General features: G+C 37.2%; 1 protein-coding gene across 1 annotated transcript in view; it reads left to right on the plus strand.

The window, feature by feature from the left end:
- Positions 1-9038: 9038 nt before the first annotated feature.
- Lrrc69 (leucine rich repeat containing 69) overlaps positions 9039-13941 on the plus strand; it is a 99314-nt gene continuing 94411 nt past the window's right edge. The window contains 2 exon segments of the mRNA XM_004841951.4: positions 9039-9140; positions 9142-9244. Of these exon segments, the coding sequence (XP_004842008.2) occupies positions 9064-9140; positions 9142-9244 (180 nt within the window). The 5' untranslated portion in view covers positions 9039-9063.

Consider the following 13941-nt stretch of genomic DNA (forward strand, 5'->3'; position numbering starts at 1 on the left):
CACATGGTTTCTCTTATATGAGAAACTTCCATAAGGTAGACTTTTGGAGAGAAGGAAGGAGGTTGGGGAAAGGGAGATGGAAGGAAGAGGGGGATAATTAAATTGAAAATAATTAAGATGTTAAATGCATGTAGCAAAATTTCCCCCAAATAAACCACCATTCTGTATTACTAACATGCGCTAAAAAACAAAACAAAATATAACATAAAAACCTGGTAAAATTTTCAATTTTCCTGCCAAATGGATCAATTTCTGCCTCCTTGGAAAGCACTGGATGCTAATATTCCACAAGGCTTTGTAGCAGAGAACCCTTTCATTTGGAGCTGCCAAATAGGCATTGTGTTTTAAGATTCAAGTCAGAACTCAAAAGTTTGAATAGCAGACTCCATCTTTCTTTCTACATCCCCCTTCCCAGGTTTTTAATGTCTCAATTAAACTTGGACCTGTACCCAACCTCATGCTGTCAAATATCCAATTCTTTTGACTTTTTCTCAGGTGCTGAGGATTGAACCTAGGACTTTGGTGTGCTAGGCAAGTGCTCCACCACTAATCTGCATCCCAAGTATTATTTAATTCTTTTACCTCCCTATTTCACACCCAAAGTTGTGGTTCATATTATCACACACCTATGAAAAGACCAGGTTGTAACCACAGTCGTACCCACATTATATAACCTATCATTTCATCTCCATCTCTCTTCTCTGTCACCTAAAATAATGCAAAACATCATACTTGCTGACCCTTCCTCCAGTCTTCCTCCCTTCAACCCTTCTTCATGCTACTTAAGTGAACTGTCAGAAATGCAAATCTGACTACAATCTTCCCGTGCTGTGTACATCTTTAAATTTTTTGTGTATTAAGATGTTTTTGACACCTTAAAATACAGTACCTTTCTGGCTGGAGAAAGACTGCTCTTCCAGGGATTAGCTAATTCTCTCTTTCTCTCTTTTTTTTTTTTTTTTTAAGTAGAATCTTCTTTTCTTTCTTTCTTTTTTTTTACAGTGGTGTTGGAGATTGAACTCAGGACTTTGCATGCTAAGCAAATGCTCTACCACCAAGCTACACCCCTATCCCTAGCCAATTCTCAAAGACAGCAAAAGCTGCAGCCTGGAGCAGGCCTTTGCTATGCAGACTGTCCAATCTGGAGCCATACCGCCTCTATCTGGACCATATACCCCAAAAGGCAATATTCCTCTACCTTAATCTTCCCAGGACCAGGTACCAGACCACTAGAAACTAAGACAAGCAAAATTATCCAATCTGGCCAGTCCTAAATTGTTTACCCTGACCTGCTTTGTCTATCCCTTGGAAGCCCCAGTAAAGGCTCTGGCCTTGGCTTTACCCTCCCTGCCATATTTGACCTCCTGAGCACTGCTGGCTCTGTCTCCTGTGGACCTCAGAGGTTAGTTGAGGTTAGTTGAATCTGCAGATCTGGAGCCTGCAAATATAAAGGGACTGCTATACATCTTGGACAATCCTTGACAATAATCACTTCATATTTTTAACTTTGGGGACTCTCAGTTTTATTTTTTCATGCATTTGCACGAACTTTATACCATGGATGGGCTTTATATAAAATGATCTTTCAGATACCACCTAAGTTTAAATTGTTAAATTTAATAAATATCAATTGAATGTCTACTCTACGTCAAACGTGCTATTAGAGATTGTCTTGCTGGTGTAGCTTAGTATAAAATGCTAAACTGGAGTTTGTTTAAAGTCCTCTTTAAATAAATATAGATACAGAAGCAAATAATTTTGCCCGGAGAGAAGGTCACAGATTCAGGAAAACAATAATGGAAATATTTGATCAGGATTGGGAATAGTCAGGTAGAAAAGTCAGATAGGCAAAATGAATAGCCTGAGTAAAGGGGTAAATGTATGTGATGCTGTTGTAAGTGGTTACTAGGAGGAGAGTACAGGATTTACAGAAGGAACTACATGTGATGTAGCTGGAGCTAGATTATAAGTGTTCAGTCTCGGATGTTGGGGTTTTAACTAATAAGCAGTGAGTGGCCATGGACAGAGTTGATGTTAGCTGTACAGATTTACTAAAGAAAGGTGATGGACGACAGTGAGAGTGTAAGGGAAGAGTATAGACAGGAAGTAGAATGTAGTCCATGTGAGAAGTGATCAGATTTTGGACTGTGATATCAGCAGCGGAAGTAAAGCAGAAGGGCTGGTGGGTTTACGTTGAATCAGCTTAGCTAAGCTTGGACTTGGTCTCAGAACCCTCTTGCCTGCTTTGTTTCAGGCCAGACCTGGTCACAAGAGACATTACACATAAAGTGTGAAAGTCATATTGAAGTGACAGCTTGGAAAATTACTGCAGTTGGTTCAGAGGCATCAGTTGTTAAGATCATGAAAACCATTGCTGATTTGCTCGATCATTCATTGGAATGAATTCACAGCTGGGCCTACAGTTTCTCCTACATCTGGCAGATCTGTAGTTTCTCAAGATGTTAGGGCAGGCACAGCAGTAGGCACAAAAGCAATAGCTGTACATAGATGGCTTCCACAAAATCAAATTTCTGTAATAAATTCCATATATAAATCAGATCGAAACTTGTTACAGAATTTGCTGCTATAACAAAATATCTAAGCTATGTAGCAGTAGTTTGAGGAATTAGCCTTGAGTGCAAGTTAGAAGGGCTTTGAAGAGACAACTTATAGGAGACTTATATCACTCCAGAAAGCTGTGAATGAGAATTTAAAAGAGGTGGGGGAAATATTGCTAGAAACTGGAAGAAAGGCAACTGCTATTACATAGTAGCAGAAAGTTTAGCAATACTGGCAACATTCACAGTGGAAAATAATGTATCTCACCAACTAAGCTAGTCAGGGAGCTTTTTAGCCAGTATTGAAAATGCTATTAGGGCCAGGAGTGTGGCACATGCCTGTAATCCCAGCATTTAGGAGGCTAAGGGAGGAGGATCGCTGCAAGTACAAGACCCTGTCTCAAAAAAAAAAAAAAAAAAAAGCGTATCATTCTAGCTACTGGGGTAAAAGACAAAAGAGGTAAGAGGAAGAATTGTTCAATGTAAACAATCTATAACTTGAGGTTCGAAAAATAAAACTGTTTTTCATTCTTAGCCTCTCCTGAGAGTAAATAATGCTAAAATTAAGAAGTATGTTCCAGACATAGCAAATCCAAGGAATCATCAGAAAAATGATGTCTACAGATGGAGCCAAAGGTATGACTGTACAAGCCTTTGTTTATAGCTCATTAAGATTAAAGATGCTAACAAATTGTAGGGCTTCTAAGAATCTTAAAGTTATGGTCCCACAGCAGTTTCACTTAGGAACCCAAGATAAAGGTGGGATTTGTGGGTGTGGCTTTTGTCTGATGGAGAGAACTATAAACTTATGTCAAGAAAATCATGAAGTTTTTGAAGGCTTTGTATCAAGTTTGGATTGAAAGGGACAGTGCAAACTGAAAGATAAATGTTTATGTACTGTTGGTAGGATTTAAAATGGCACTATACAAAATACTCTGGCAGCATCTCACAACATTAAATACAGTGATAACATATGACCCAATAATTTGACCCTGAAGTATATGTCCAAGGGAAGCCAGTTGTGGTGGTACATTCCCATAATCCCAGCCTGGGAAATTTAGCAAGACCTTGTCTCAAAGAAATGGCTGGGAATGTAGCTCAGTGATAAGGTCTTGAATTAAATCCCTAGTACTGCCAAACAAACAAAACAAAACAAAAGTTATGCCCAGGGGAGCTGAAAATATGTCCACATCAAAAATTATACACACATGTTCAAAGCAGTATTATTTATAATAATAATTGAAAAGTAGAAACAACATAAATGTTTATTAACTGCCAAATGAAAATATAAAGTGTGTTATAGCCATCAATGGAATAATACTTGACAACAACAAAAAATGAAGGACTGGCATATGCTATAATATGGATGGACCTTGAAAACATTATTCTGTGTAAAAGAAGCCACATGTTATATGATTCCATCTATATAAAGTACCCAGCAAAGGGAAATCTACAGAGATAAAAAGTAGATTAATTGCTTAGGATTGGGGTGAATGAGAGAACTGGAGAGTGATTGCTAAATACTGTAGGCCTTCTTTTGATGGTGGTGAACACATTTACAAATTGATTTATTGATGGTTTTACAATATGCTGAAAAATTGAATAGTGCATTTTAAGTGGGTGATTGTGTGATATAAGTATATTTCAATAAAGCTATGACCAAAAAAAGAAAAAATAGAAGCTTTTAAGCTCTTGAACTTCTGTGAACAGGAATCAGTCTGTGAAAACTGCTTGGCAAATGTGGGCTATATTTTATTGGACAGGAAACAAATTCAGAGGGTGGATACAAAAGCCCAAAGGGGGAAATCATGAGCTAATCTCAGGCTGTAGTACTGGACTGAACCCTGACCAAGGAATTAGCAACACGGGCCTAGTTGGATTTCAGAATCGCTGTGAACCAGTGGCTCAAAAGAAGAGCCTTGCCTACCTTATGGAGCTGTCTTTCTTATCCTGTTTCACCTTCGATTGTGTTTTGCAAATATGGGGACAGATAACTTGTCTCTTTAGTTCACAGGTCTTCAGATCAAGATGAACCATACTAGAACTAGATACATGGACCGTCCCCTCAAGAGCTGCAGCTACCTTTGGACCTAATTTAAATGACAGGATCTTTGATACTCTGAACAGATGAAACTTTTGCGGGGAGGGGATTTTTTTCAGAGAATATGTCTCTATTTTGCATGTAGGAGGAATATAAACAGTTTATGGCTACATGGTAGATTGTGGATATTAAAACATACTCACTACATTTTTGTCACTTGCTATCAAGAGGTGAAATTGAATTTGTCTCCCTTTAACTATGGGTCGGGCTCTGTGACTCTTCTAATCAAAACGTTGTGGCGGAAGTGCTGCTTTGCATGACTTTTGAAGCTAGTTTACAGAAGTTATAACAGCTCCTACTTCACTTTCTGTCTTGGGATGCTACCCCTTAGGGCCAAGGCACCATGTTGGGAGGAGTCCCAAGGGAGCTTTGGGACTGCCCACCTGAAAGTACAACCAGCAGCATGTACCACAAGGTGTGGGTAAATGGGCCTTTCAGTGATTTTTTTCCCCTGCCTTTGAGCTGCCACAGGTGTCATCAAGGGAAACATACAGAAGCTCTTCCCAAATTAAGATTTGCAAAGAAAACAAGTTGTTTTAAACCTTTAAGTTATGTGGTAGTTTACATCTCAGGAATAGATAACAGGGAGGGGTGGTATTAGTAGTATTGATTGTACTTTGGAAGTAAGGGAGAAGAAGGAATCCAGAAAGTTTTTAGGTTTAGCAAATAAACAGAAAGCAGAATCAGGTTATAGTGATGTCTTCACTCACTTCAGGCAGTTAAATGCCAGTGTTTGGTTAGTGGGATTTTTAAAAAACAAAGCTTTAAGATCATTTTGTTTAGATAGTAACACCGTAATTACTCTTATAAAAACTAAGGTTGAAATATTTGGAAGAGATAAGGCAAGGTGCAGTGATTAAATAGCTAAAAATTATTTTATCATTCTACTAATTGAAGGTTTCTGTTAATCAGTACTTCTTGTTTTACTCTTAGGATATTGACGTTTGTTATTTAACTTTATGAATTTCATGTTCCTCTTATAGAATTGTGGCCACTTGCTTTGCTTTCTTATTGGAAAAGGTCAAGAGCACCCTCTAAGTGAGGCCTTCTCTGGTTGTCCCTATTTAAAATTATAAACTCACTCCCCACAATTCCTGTTTCCCTTACCTGCTTTTTTTTTGGTTCCCTTAGCACCCATCACCATCTAACATATTAGACTTGTTTATCTTGATCATTTTTCTTCTGTTAGCATGTAATCTCCTTGAAAGCAGGGCTTTTTGTCTTTTTTATTTACTCCTTGGCACCAGTGCCTTCAAGGGGTTGAGCATATCAATAGGTGCCCAATAAGTATTTGTTGAGTAAATGCTTAAAGTGATGTCTGAATTCCAAAAACAGGATTGACTTGGGTTCAGAACTCTTTCAGGGCAGAATGTATTTTATAATGTTTAAATCTTTGGAAATCAGCCACCTAAATGTGGGACATGTATATGTAACCTAGATGCCTCTGAGCCCCCTTGTGTCTGGGTGCAAATGGGGCTCATATAATAATCAAACACTGCATCACTATGTACAGGTCCCTCTTCTCTTAGTCTTTCCAAACATACACAAAAATAATGGGACTAGAATAATGAATTCCTGTGTCCCTGTTATTCAACATCAGTAATGATCAACATGTTATCAGGCTTCTTTCATCTACCCCCCCCCCTGCTTTTTCCCCTAGATTATTTTAAAGAAAATCTAAGGCATCATTTTTTGTTGAAATAAAATATCCTTGATTTTATTATGTATAAACTACATTCAAATAAAGCACCCACTCTAAGCCTGTTGTGGCAGTGCATAACCTTAATCCTAGCACTCAGGAGGCTGAGGCAGAAGGATTGCTGTGAGTATGAGGCCAGCCTGGGTTACATAGTGAGTTCAAAGCAAGCTTGAGCTACATAGAGAGATCTTGTCACAAAAAAAAACGAAAGAAAGAAAAAGACAAAGCACACCTGCTCTGAAAACAGCAAATTCTGGCTTTTTAAATAAGCCCTCAAAAGAATATAAATTGGAAGACCAGTGATGTAGCTCAGAGGTACTGGTCCTTGACTAGCATTTATAAGGTCCTGAGTTCAATACTAAGTAAAAAAAAAGAATCCCAAAAAGAAAAAAATATATAATTGCTGCCTCAGGTGTTGTTTTTTTCCCAGAGAGGGTGTGTGTGTATGTCCTGATGCATGGGATTGCCAACCTTATCTGAAGTCACACACCATCCTTGTTTTAAACTGTGGGTTCAGCTTGTTTGGTCCTGAAAGAGGTCACAGCCCAGGGCAGATCTAATCCAGTCATTCAGCCACTCTACTGGGGTAAAACATTTATGACATCGTTCTAACTTCGAATCTGTTTTGGGGCCTCTTGATAGTAATTATTCTCATCCCATGACCTTACATTCCTCTCCACATTCTCTACCATGTAGTGCAGTAGACAATGAGGTCCTGAGACAAGGTATTTCCTTTCTTTTCTAGAACGCTGGCTTCTGCCTCCATAATTTAGAACATAGGGCTTCCACAAAAACTCCTTGGGCCTCTCCTCCTCGTCTACCTCCGCGACCTTCACACCATTCTCTTATGGAGAGGAACCACTTTGTTGGGGTCTACAGCCAACCCCATCTCCACTAGGTTCTGCTGCATGGATTTGGCATGGTCCTAGGCATGTTGGATGTGGGAGCACTTGATCCATGGCACAGCCTTCCATGGAGCATTCTGAGTCAGACATATTTGGTGGACCAAACGGAATTTCTGCCTCTGAGTGTTACCCTCAGCCTTTGGTATCCTGCTGACCAATGAATCACCAGTAGTTCAGCCCCATGCCTCTCATTCTTCAAACCCCAAGTTACCAGACTCTTTTTTTTTTTTTGGTGCCAGGGATCAAACTCGGGACCTTGCACTTGCAAGGCGGGCGCCAGAACCACTGAGCTAAGTCCCCGGCCCAGTTACCATACTCTTTGAGAAAACATCATCTTATTTCACCTGAAAATTTCAGTATGGATTTCTAAATGTTAAGGACCTATAAATTAAGTGCTGTTGTACCATTATTATACGTAACAGATTTATAATTCTTATTGTCTAGTGTCCAGTTCATAAATAAATTTCCCTGATTGACTCCAAGATATTTGTATTCAAATGAGGAGTCAATCCAGGTCCAAACATTGCATCTGACTTTTATTTACCTTAAGTTAATTTTCTTCATAACATTCATTTCTCTTTTTATTAATGCCAGTGATTCATTGATGAAACTTATGTCATTACCTTATAGAATTTTCTGTTCCAGATTTGACCACATTCTTTCCTGAGAATTTTAAGTTGCTCTCTGCTTCTCTTACTTTCAATAAATGGTTAGTTCGGTCTCAAAGCCACAATTAGGTTCAGGTTCAATTTTTAAGACAAGAACATTTTGTGTGGTAGTGTGTACTTTTTATTACACCCCTTCATAAGGCTTATCTTGTGATTGTCTAGGTTTTGATAATGGCTGAAACTGATCATTGAGTTAAGTTATTAACTTGATCCTTTCTTTACAAAGTTTCATATCACTCAACTAATACTTTTTTTGAAAAATGTTTATTTATTTTTATTTTATTTTTATTTATTTATTTATTTGGTACTGGGGATCGAACTCAGGACCTTGGGCTTGCGAGGCAGGTGGCAGAACCACTGAGCTAAATCCCCAGCCCTCAACTAATACTTTTAACAACCAATTACAATTTTTGCATAGATCTATTGCATTAGAATTTGCAAAAATAGTGAATTTTCTAAAGCTATTTTGCCTTCAATTGCTAGCTTTAATTCCTCTATGAATAAGAATTTTATTAACTATTAGATTATACTGAAATTCAATTTGTTCTGTAAGAGTAGAATAAATGTTTTATATTGTTTCTTTAACATTTTTTTTTTGGTACTGGGGATTGAACTTGGGTCCTTGTGCTTGCGAGGCAGGTGGCAGAACCACTGAGCTACATCCCCAGCCCCTCTTTAACAATTTTTAAACAGTGTTAGTGCCTTAACAACTTCCACAGCTATTAGATTTTTTTTTTAAGCCCACCACTATGAACTCTTAGATTTTAGTATGCTTTGGTGTGTTTCAGTCTATTTATTCTATTTTTTTCCTGGTCCTCAATACATCCCATCATAAACTCCTGGGAACTCTCAGAAGTTGGCTTCTATGTCCCTTTAATGTAATCTCATTAGTTTTTGATAACTTCCTATCTCTGACATAAAATATTCAAAACTTGTCTTATGTATTCTTCCCCAAACTTGGACCTATTTTTCCCTCCCCAGCTTTTACATAGGAACCCATCTAATGCCTCTTGCCCTCAGCCTGGTGGATCTCAGAATGTTTTTGTTCCCATGACACATCTATTCTGCAAGGAGAGGTTCTAAAAATGTATAAAAAGAACTCTAACCTCTCAGGTTACCTTTTTCTAAGATCATGGCTGAGAGATTGTTAATAGGAGCACTGAAGGGTGGTAAAAACACTAAGATCATTACTTTGAATGGGAAGAAGATGACAGATGCCCTCAACATTAGGAAGACTGCCTGGCCTGAAGACTCTAAACCTTCAGAATAACCTAATCCCCAAAGTGTGTCCAGAGATAAGCACCTTGACCCAAGTGAGGAACCTCATTTTTTTAGATTGAGATTGGAAAATAGGAAGAGAGAATTGATGAGAGACAGGAAAATAAGACTTTGATCTATGGAGACTTAGCTTTCTCAAGAAAATGTGGAGTGTTGCTGGAGGAGCATAAGAAGGCTGTCTTGCTTAGGGGATTATATGTGGTAGGGAGAGAACATGTTTCAGTTTATTCATGTGCTCTGTGGTTCACATCTGGAATCGGGAATAGGTCTCTGCCACACTCATCTTTCTGGAGGCTGTCATTTGGAAAAGGGCCGGAAGCCTGGATGTGTTTGTCTACCTTGGGGGCTCACATCTGGAAGTGAGTTTGAGGATCCAGGAGAGGCTGTTCAGCCTGGGGACTGTCCTGAAGCTTGTGTGTCTGGAATGAAGAGATACTTAGGATGTAGGAAGGGAGTTCCTTTTCAATTTCCTAGAGCAGGCTGAAACTTTGAACTGGAGTGCTGGCAATGAATAGGATGGGAGGGATGTTCATTTTTTTCTGAAATAGTCTTTAAAAGAAGGTTAATACTTTAAATAAAGAATATCCCTTTTAAAGAGCAACAATTGACATGAATGAATCCCAGATGCTTGCCTTAAACATTTCTGCCTAATAATGTGCAGCTGTAGCTGCTAAACATCTAGGGAAGCCTTTGTAATTTTCTTTTTGTTAACTTCTAAACTGTCATCAGCACTGAAAGAGGCTATAAGCCACTAAGTCATTGTAGCTCACTGATTTTGAAGTAAGAGTTACAAAAAAAAAAAATCTCTATTTTCTTATCTTTACCTAGCACATTTCCTTTTAGGTATAAGAAGTCATTTGAGCTTGTAATCTATGGCTGTATCTTTACAGGAAATAAGGTAATATTCCTCCCTTCACTAGTAACTTCAAAAAAAGTGCACTTACAGTTACAAGACAAGGACTTAGACTTTTCTAACAGGACAGATGAGTTTCTATGCATGTGTACTTAGGATTTGACTAAGCCACAAATAGATTCTCTCCCTCTGCTTGAATTTACTTCCATTAAAATAATACTGTACATTGTTTTAAGAATGAGAATAGCAACAAGAAGCTTATAATTAAAAAGCTATCTTGTGTGTACTTCATCTCAGCCTCAATCGTGACCTCCATGTATAATCACTTTTAGTTCCTTATTTTAGATATCACTCTTCTTCAAATATTCTTGCAAATAATTGAGACAGAGTCTTGCTATATAGTTCAGCCTGGCCTCTGACTCAGGATGATCCTCTTGACTCAGCTTCCTGAGTAGGGAAATTACAGGCATGCTCCACTATATCTGGGTTAGTTTCTCCATAGTTTTCTTTTAAACTTAGTATCATTACACCTTTACTTTTCTTGTAAACCACAGCCTTGTTTGGCTTCCCACTTTGTAAGATGATGGTATTACCATCTATAATCCACTTTGGCTCTCTTTTCCTGTTCCCTTTCATCTTTTAAAAGATATGCAGCATTTATACTCTATTTATTTATAACCATGATCATATCTTTAGTTTTCCTCTTGAAGAGTTGTAAAATTATATTGTTAGTAAGTAATATCATTTAGATAGAGTCAGTTAATATACTGATTATACTTTTTTCCTTAGATGTTATTTTTTATTCCCTTGGAGTTTCTATTTGCCTTTCCTTTATTCTTGTACTTTTGCCTCTTTATTTTAGAACTGATTATACTACATATTTCATCAACTGTACTTTCCCCCGAGAGATTTCCTCCATCTTTTGTTCCAGCTAAGCTGATCACTGTCAGGGTTTGCTGGACACTTCATCCCAGACATCCTTTTACCACTCTAAAGTATTCTCACTGTTTTCCTCCTTTCTTGCTCTTTTTATTTTTCAGTAGTAAGTCACCATACATCCTATTCTGGGTATATGGTCAATATTTCGATCCTTTGATTATTTGAAAATGTCTGTATTCTTCTTGCACATTCGATTAATAGTAGTTAGTAAAAAGTTACATGTTACAACTTCCTCAGGAAAAGTTATCATTAGATTGTCTTTTTTTGTGGTTCCCAGATTTTTCTCTCAGTCTTGTACTATTCCAGAGTGACCCTAAATTTTGACTCCTGTTGACTTCCTCTCAATTGCTTCAATAACAGACCTGCTCAGGGCAGCCCTTACTTTTAAAGGAGGCATCATACCGGTAAGAATTCAATTCATTCGAAACTAGGCTTTGTGTGGCCTATCTTAAAGTGCTTTTCAAGCTAGATTCAGGGTAATGGCATTGTATAGTTTAACTGTTTATAAATTGCTAACTTTTCTTTTATAGGTTCTTCGAGGTTGTGGAATTTTGAATTAAAAAAAATTTCCCCTTTACAATAGAAGTTCTAGAAGCAGCTCAAACAAAATATGCCAGAAACCTTTAAACAGTGCGTATAGATTATCACACTTTTGAAAATACTGCTTAGTCGTTTTTACGGTTGCTGGTAGAAAGGACAGATTTCAAAGACAGAGAGAGAGAGAGAGAGAGAGAGAGACTGACTCTGAGAGAGAGCCCTGAATAAGGGTTTGGAAGCACTGGAATAACTTGGCTCGTTTAGCCACTTATCAGCTAAATATACAACACTTAATCTTTCTGAGCCTTGTCAGCCTAAATAACATAAGGAGAAATATTCTAAGAGTAACAAGTTTATTTGGGAGTAGTGGAACATTGCAATGAGGAGTTACATGCTATCATAAACTAGAAATGTTTTCAAATATATTAAAAATATTGAGGCAAGGGGAAGTTTTTAAAGGAAAATGAGAAGGATTATGTAAGTTAATTTGAAATAATAGATTTTGGACATGAGGATTAGTGACAAGGCTTGTAGCAATACAGTGTTAAACAACTGTGGGACAGACATCCTTGCCGAATATTCTTTGTGTTAAGGTTGTGGTGGCCTTTGTGCAAGTTGTGGTTCTGGCAGAGTCTTTTGTGAATAGTTCTGTCATCAGGCATGCATGCACAAAATCCTCTCCTTTATAGTTTCCCACTCCATTATTATTTATTTTTATAAAGGCTTGGCAAAGTGATTTCCCTTTGATTCTGAAAACTTGTACAACCTCAGTTTCTGTCTTCATTTATTCAAATCCACAGCTGTGCATTCAACACCGTCTGTGGTTCAGGTATTGGGAACTGACAATTCAGCAATGAGTAAAACACATGGAAATCTCTGCCTTCATAGGAGTTTTAGTTCATAGAGTTTACATTCTTGTCAGAGAAATGTAAGAAACAATTAAGTAAAGTAGGATTGACCGGGGGCCAAAATGGAATTATGTCTCAAAATGTCATAGCTGGCCTGTAGGCAGGAGAACTAGGCCTAATCAAATGTTTTTTCCCTAAAATTATGTGATGTGAGGAGTTTATTATTACTCAGGAGAAAAATAAAGCAAGTTTTCAGCTTTCAGCTGAAATGTTGATTGACCTGTGGCACAAAATGTCCTGTGGTCTTTATAACTTGATGATGTATATATCATAATTCAGTGATCATAATAATCCTTATTTTTTTTGTAAAATTCACTTTTTTTGTAAAATTCACAAATGTATCTTTCAAAAGTTAATTTGAACTTTCTTTTAATGTTGCCATAGGTCGTACCCTTTATTAACAATGATTAAAACTGTCCATCCACCTATGACTTTTGGTTTTTGTATACTGTGCATGTTTTTTGGACTACCTTTTCATTAGCTGTCATCATAGAGTCCAGTTTACATGAATATAACTGACTTTTTGGTAGTATCTACAGAAAGCAAAGAATTAAGATAATCTTGATAGTTTGATAAGTTCCTAAAACAAAAAGCTTTTAAATTTCTACACTCACAGTGGTATCAAAAAGAATAATAACATGAACCATTTATTGAGATCCAGGCACAATACTAGGAGCAGTTTATTCATTTTATGTAATTTTGTAAGGGACTTATTACTCTCAAACTTTTGATAAAATTTACAGTTCAGGAAGAGACTGCCACTTGTCAGAGGTCATCCAGCCAGTGAATACATACATAAAATGTTTGTGTGTGTGTGTGTTTGTGATGATAGGATTGAACCTAGGCCCTTGTGCATGCTGGGCATGTGCTCTGCCACCGAGCTACATTCTAGGCTGAGACCTTTTTTGAGGTTATTTTCAGCTCTATTATTTTATACATTCAGTATGACAATTACCAGTGTGTGTGTATATTTCCCCTAAACAAACAGTAGGTTGCCTGAAGATGACCAATGTACTAAATAGAAATGTCCCCATTTTTCATTTGTTTATATTCTTATTTTTTAACAAATATTTACCATTCATTTTCTTGTGCCCTGAAGATGCAGGTGTGAAAAAAAGTGTGACCCTGACTTTTATATTTGGAAATTCAATTAAACGTTAATATATGTGAAGCTCCATAGTTAGCACATAGAAACTTTTGAATACATTTTAGTTATATTATAATTGGTATCACTATCATGCTGTATGATTGGAGAATGCAGATGCCCCCCCCCCACACACAGCTTTTTTCTTAATTTGACTAATAAAGTTCTGGGAAATTATAATTTCTTATATGACAAGAAAAAATAAATTAATTTTTTATCACTTGTGACAAATACATTTGGCTTGTGGTTGTTAAAATGCTGAGATGTCAATAATTTTAAAAACAAGTACTTTATAAATTTTGAGGGCAAAGAATTTGTCTTGTTCCTAATTCTTGGCACCTAGTAAGCTAT

Source organism: Heterocephalus glaber, unplaced genomic scaffold (genome assembly GCF_053883595.1).
Source record: "Heterocephalus glaber isolate CG9 unplaced genomic scaffold, H.glaber_assembly_v1.0 deba00001553, whole genome shotgun sequence".
Lineage (NCBI taxonomy): Eukaryota > Metazoa > Chordata > Mammalia > Rodentia > Bathyergidae > Heterocephalus > Heterocephalus glaber.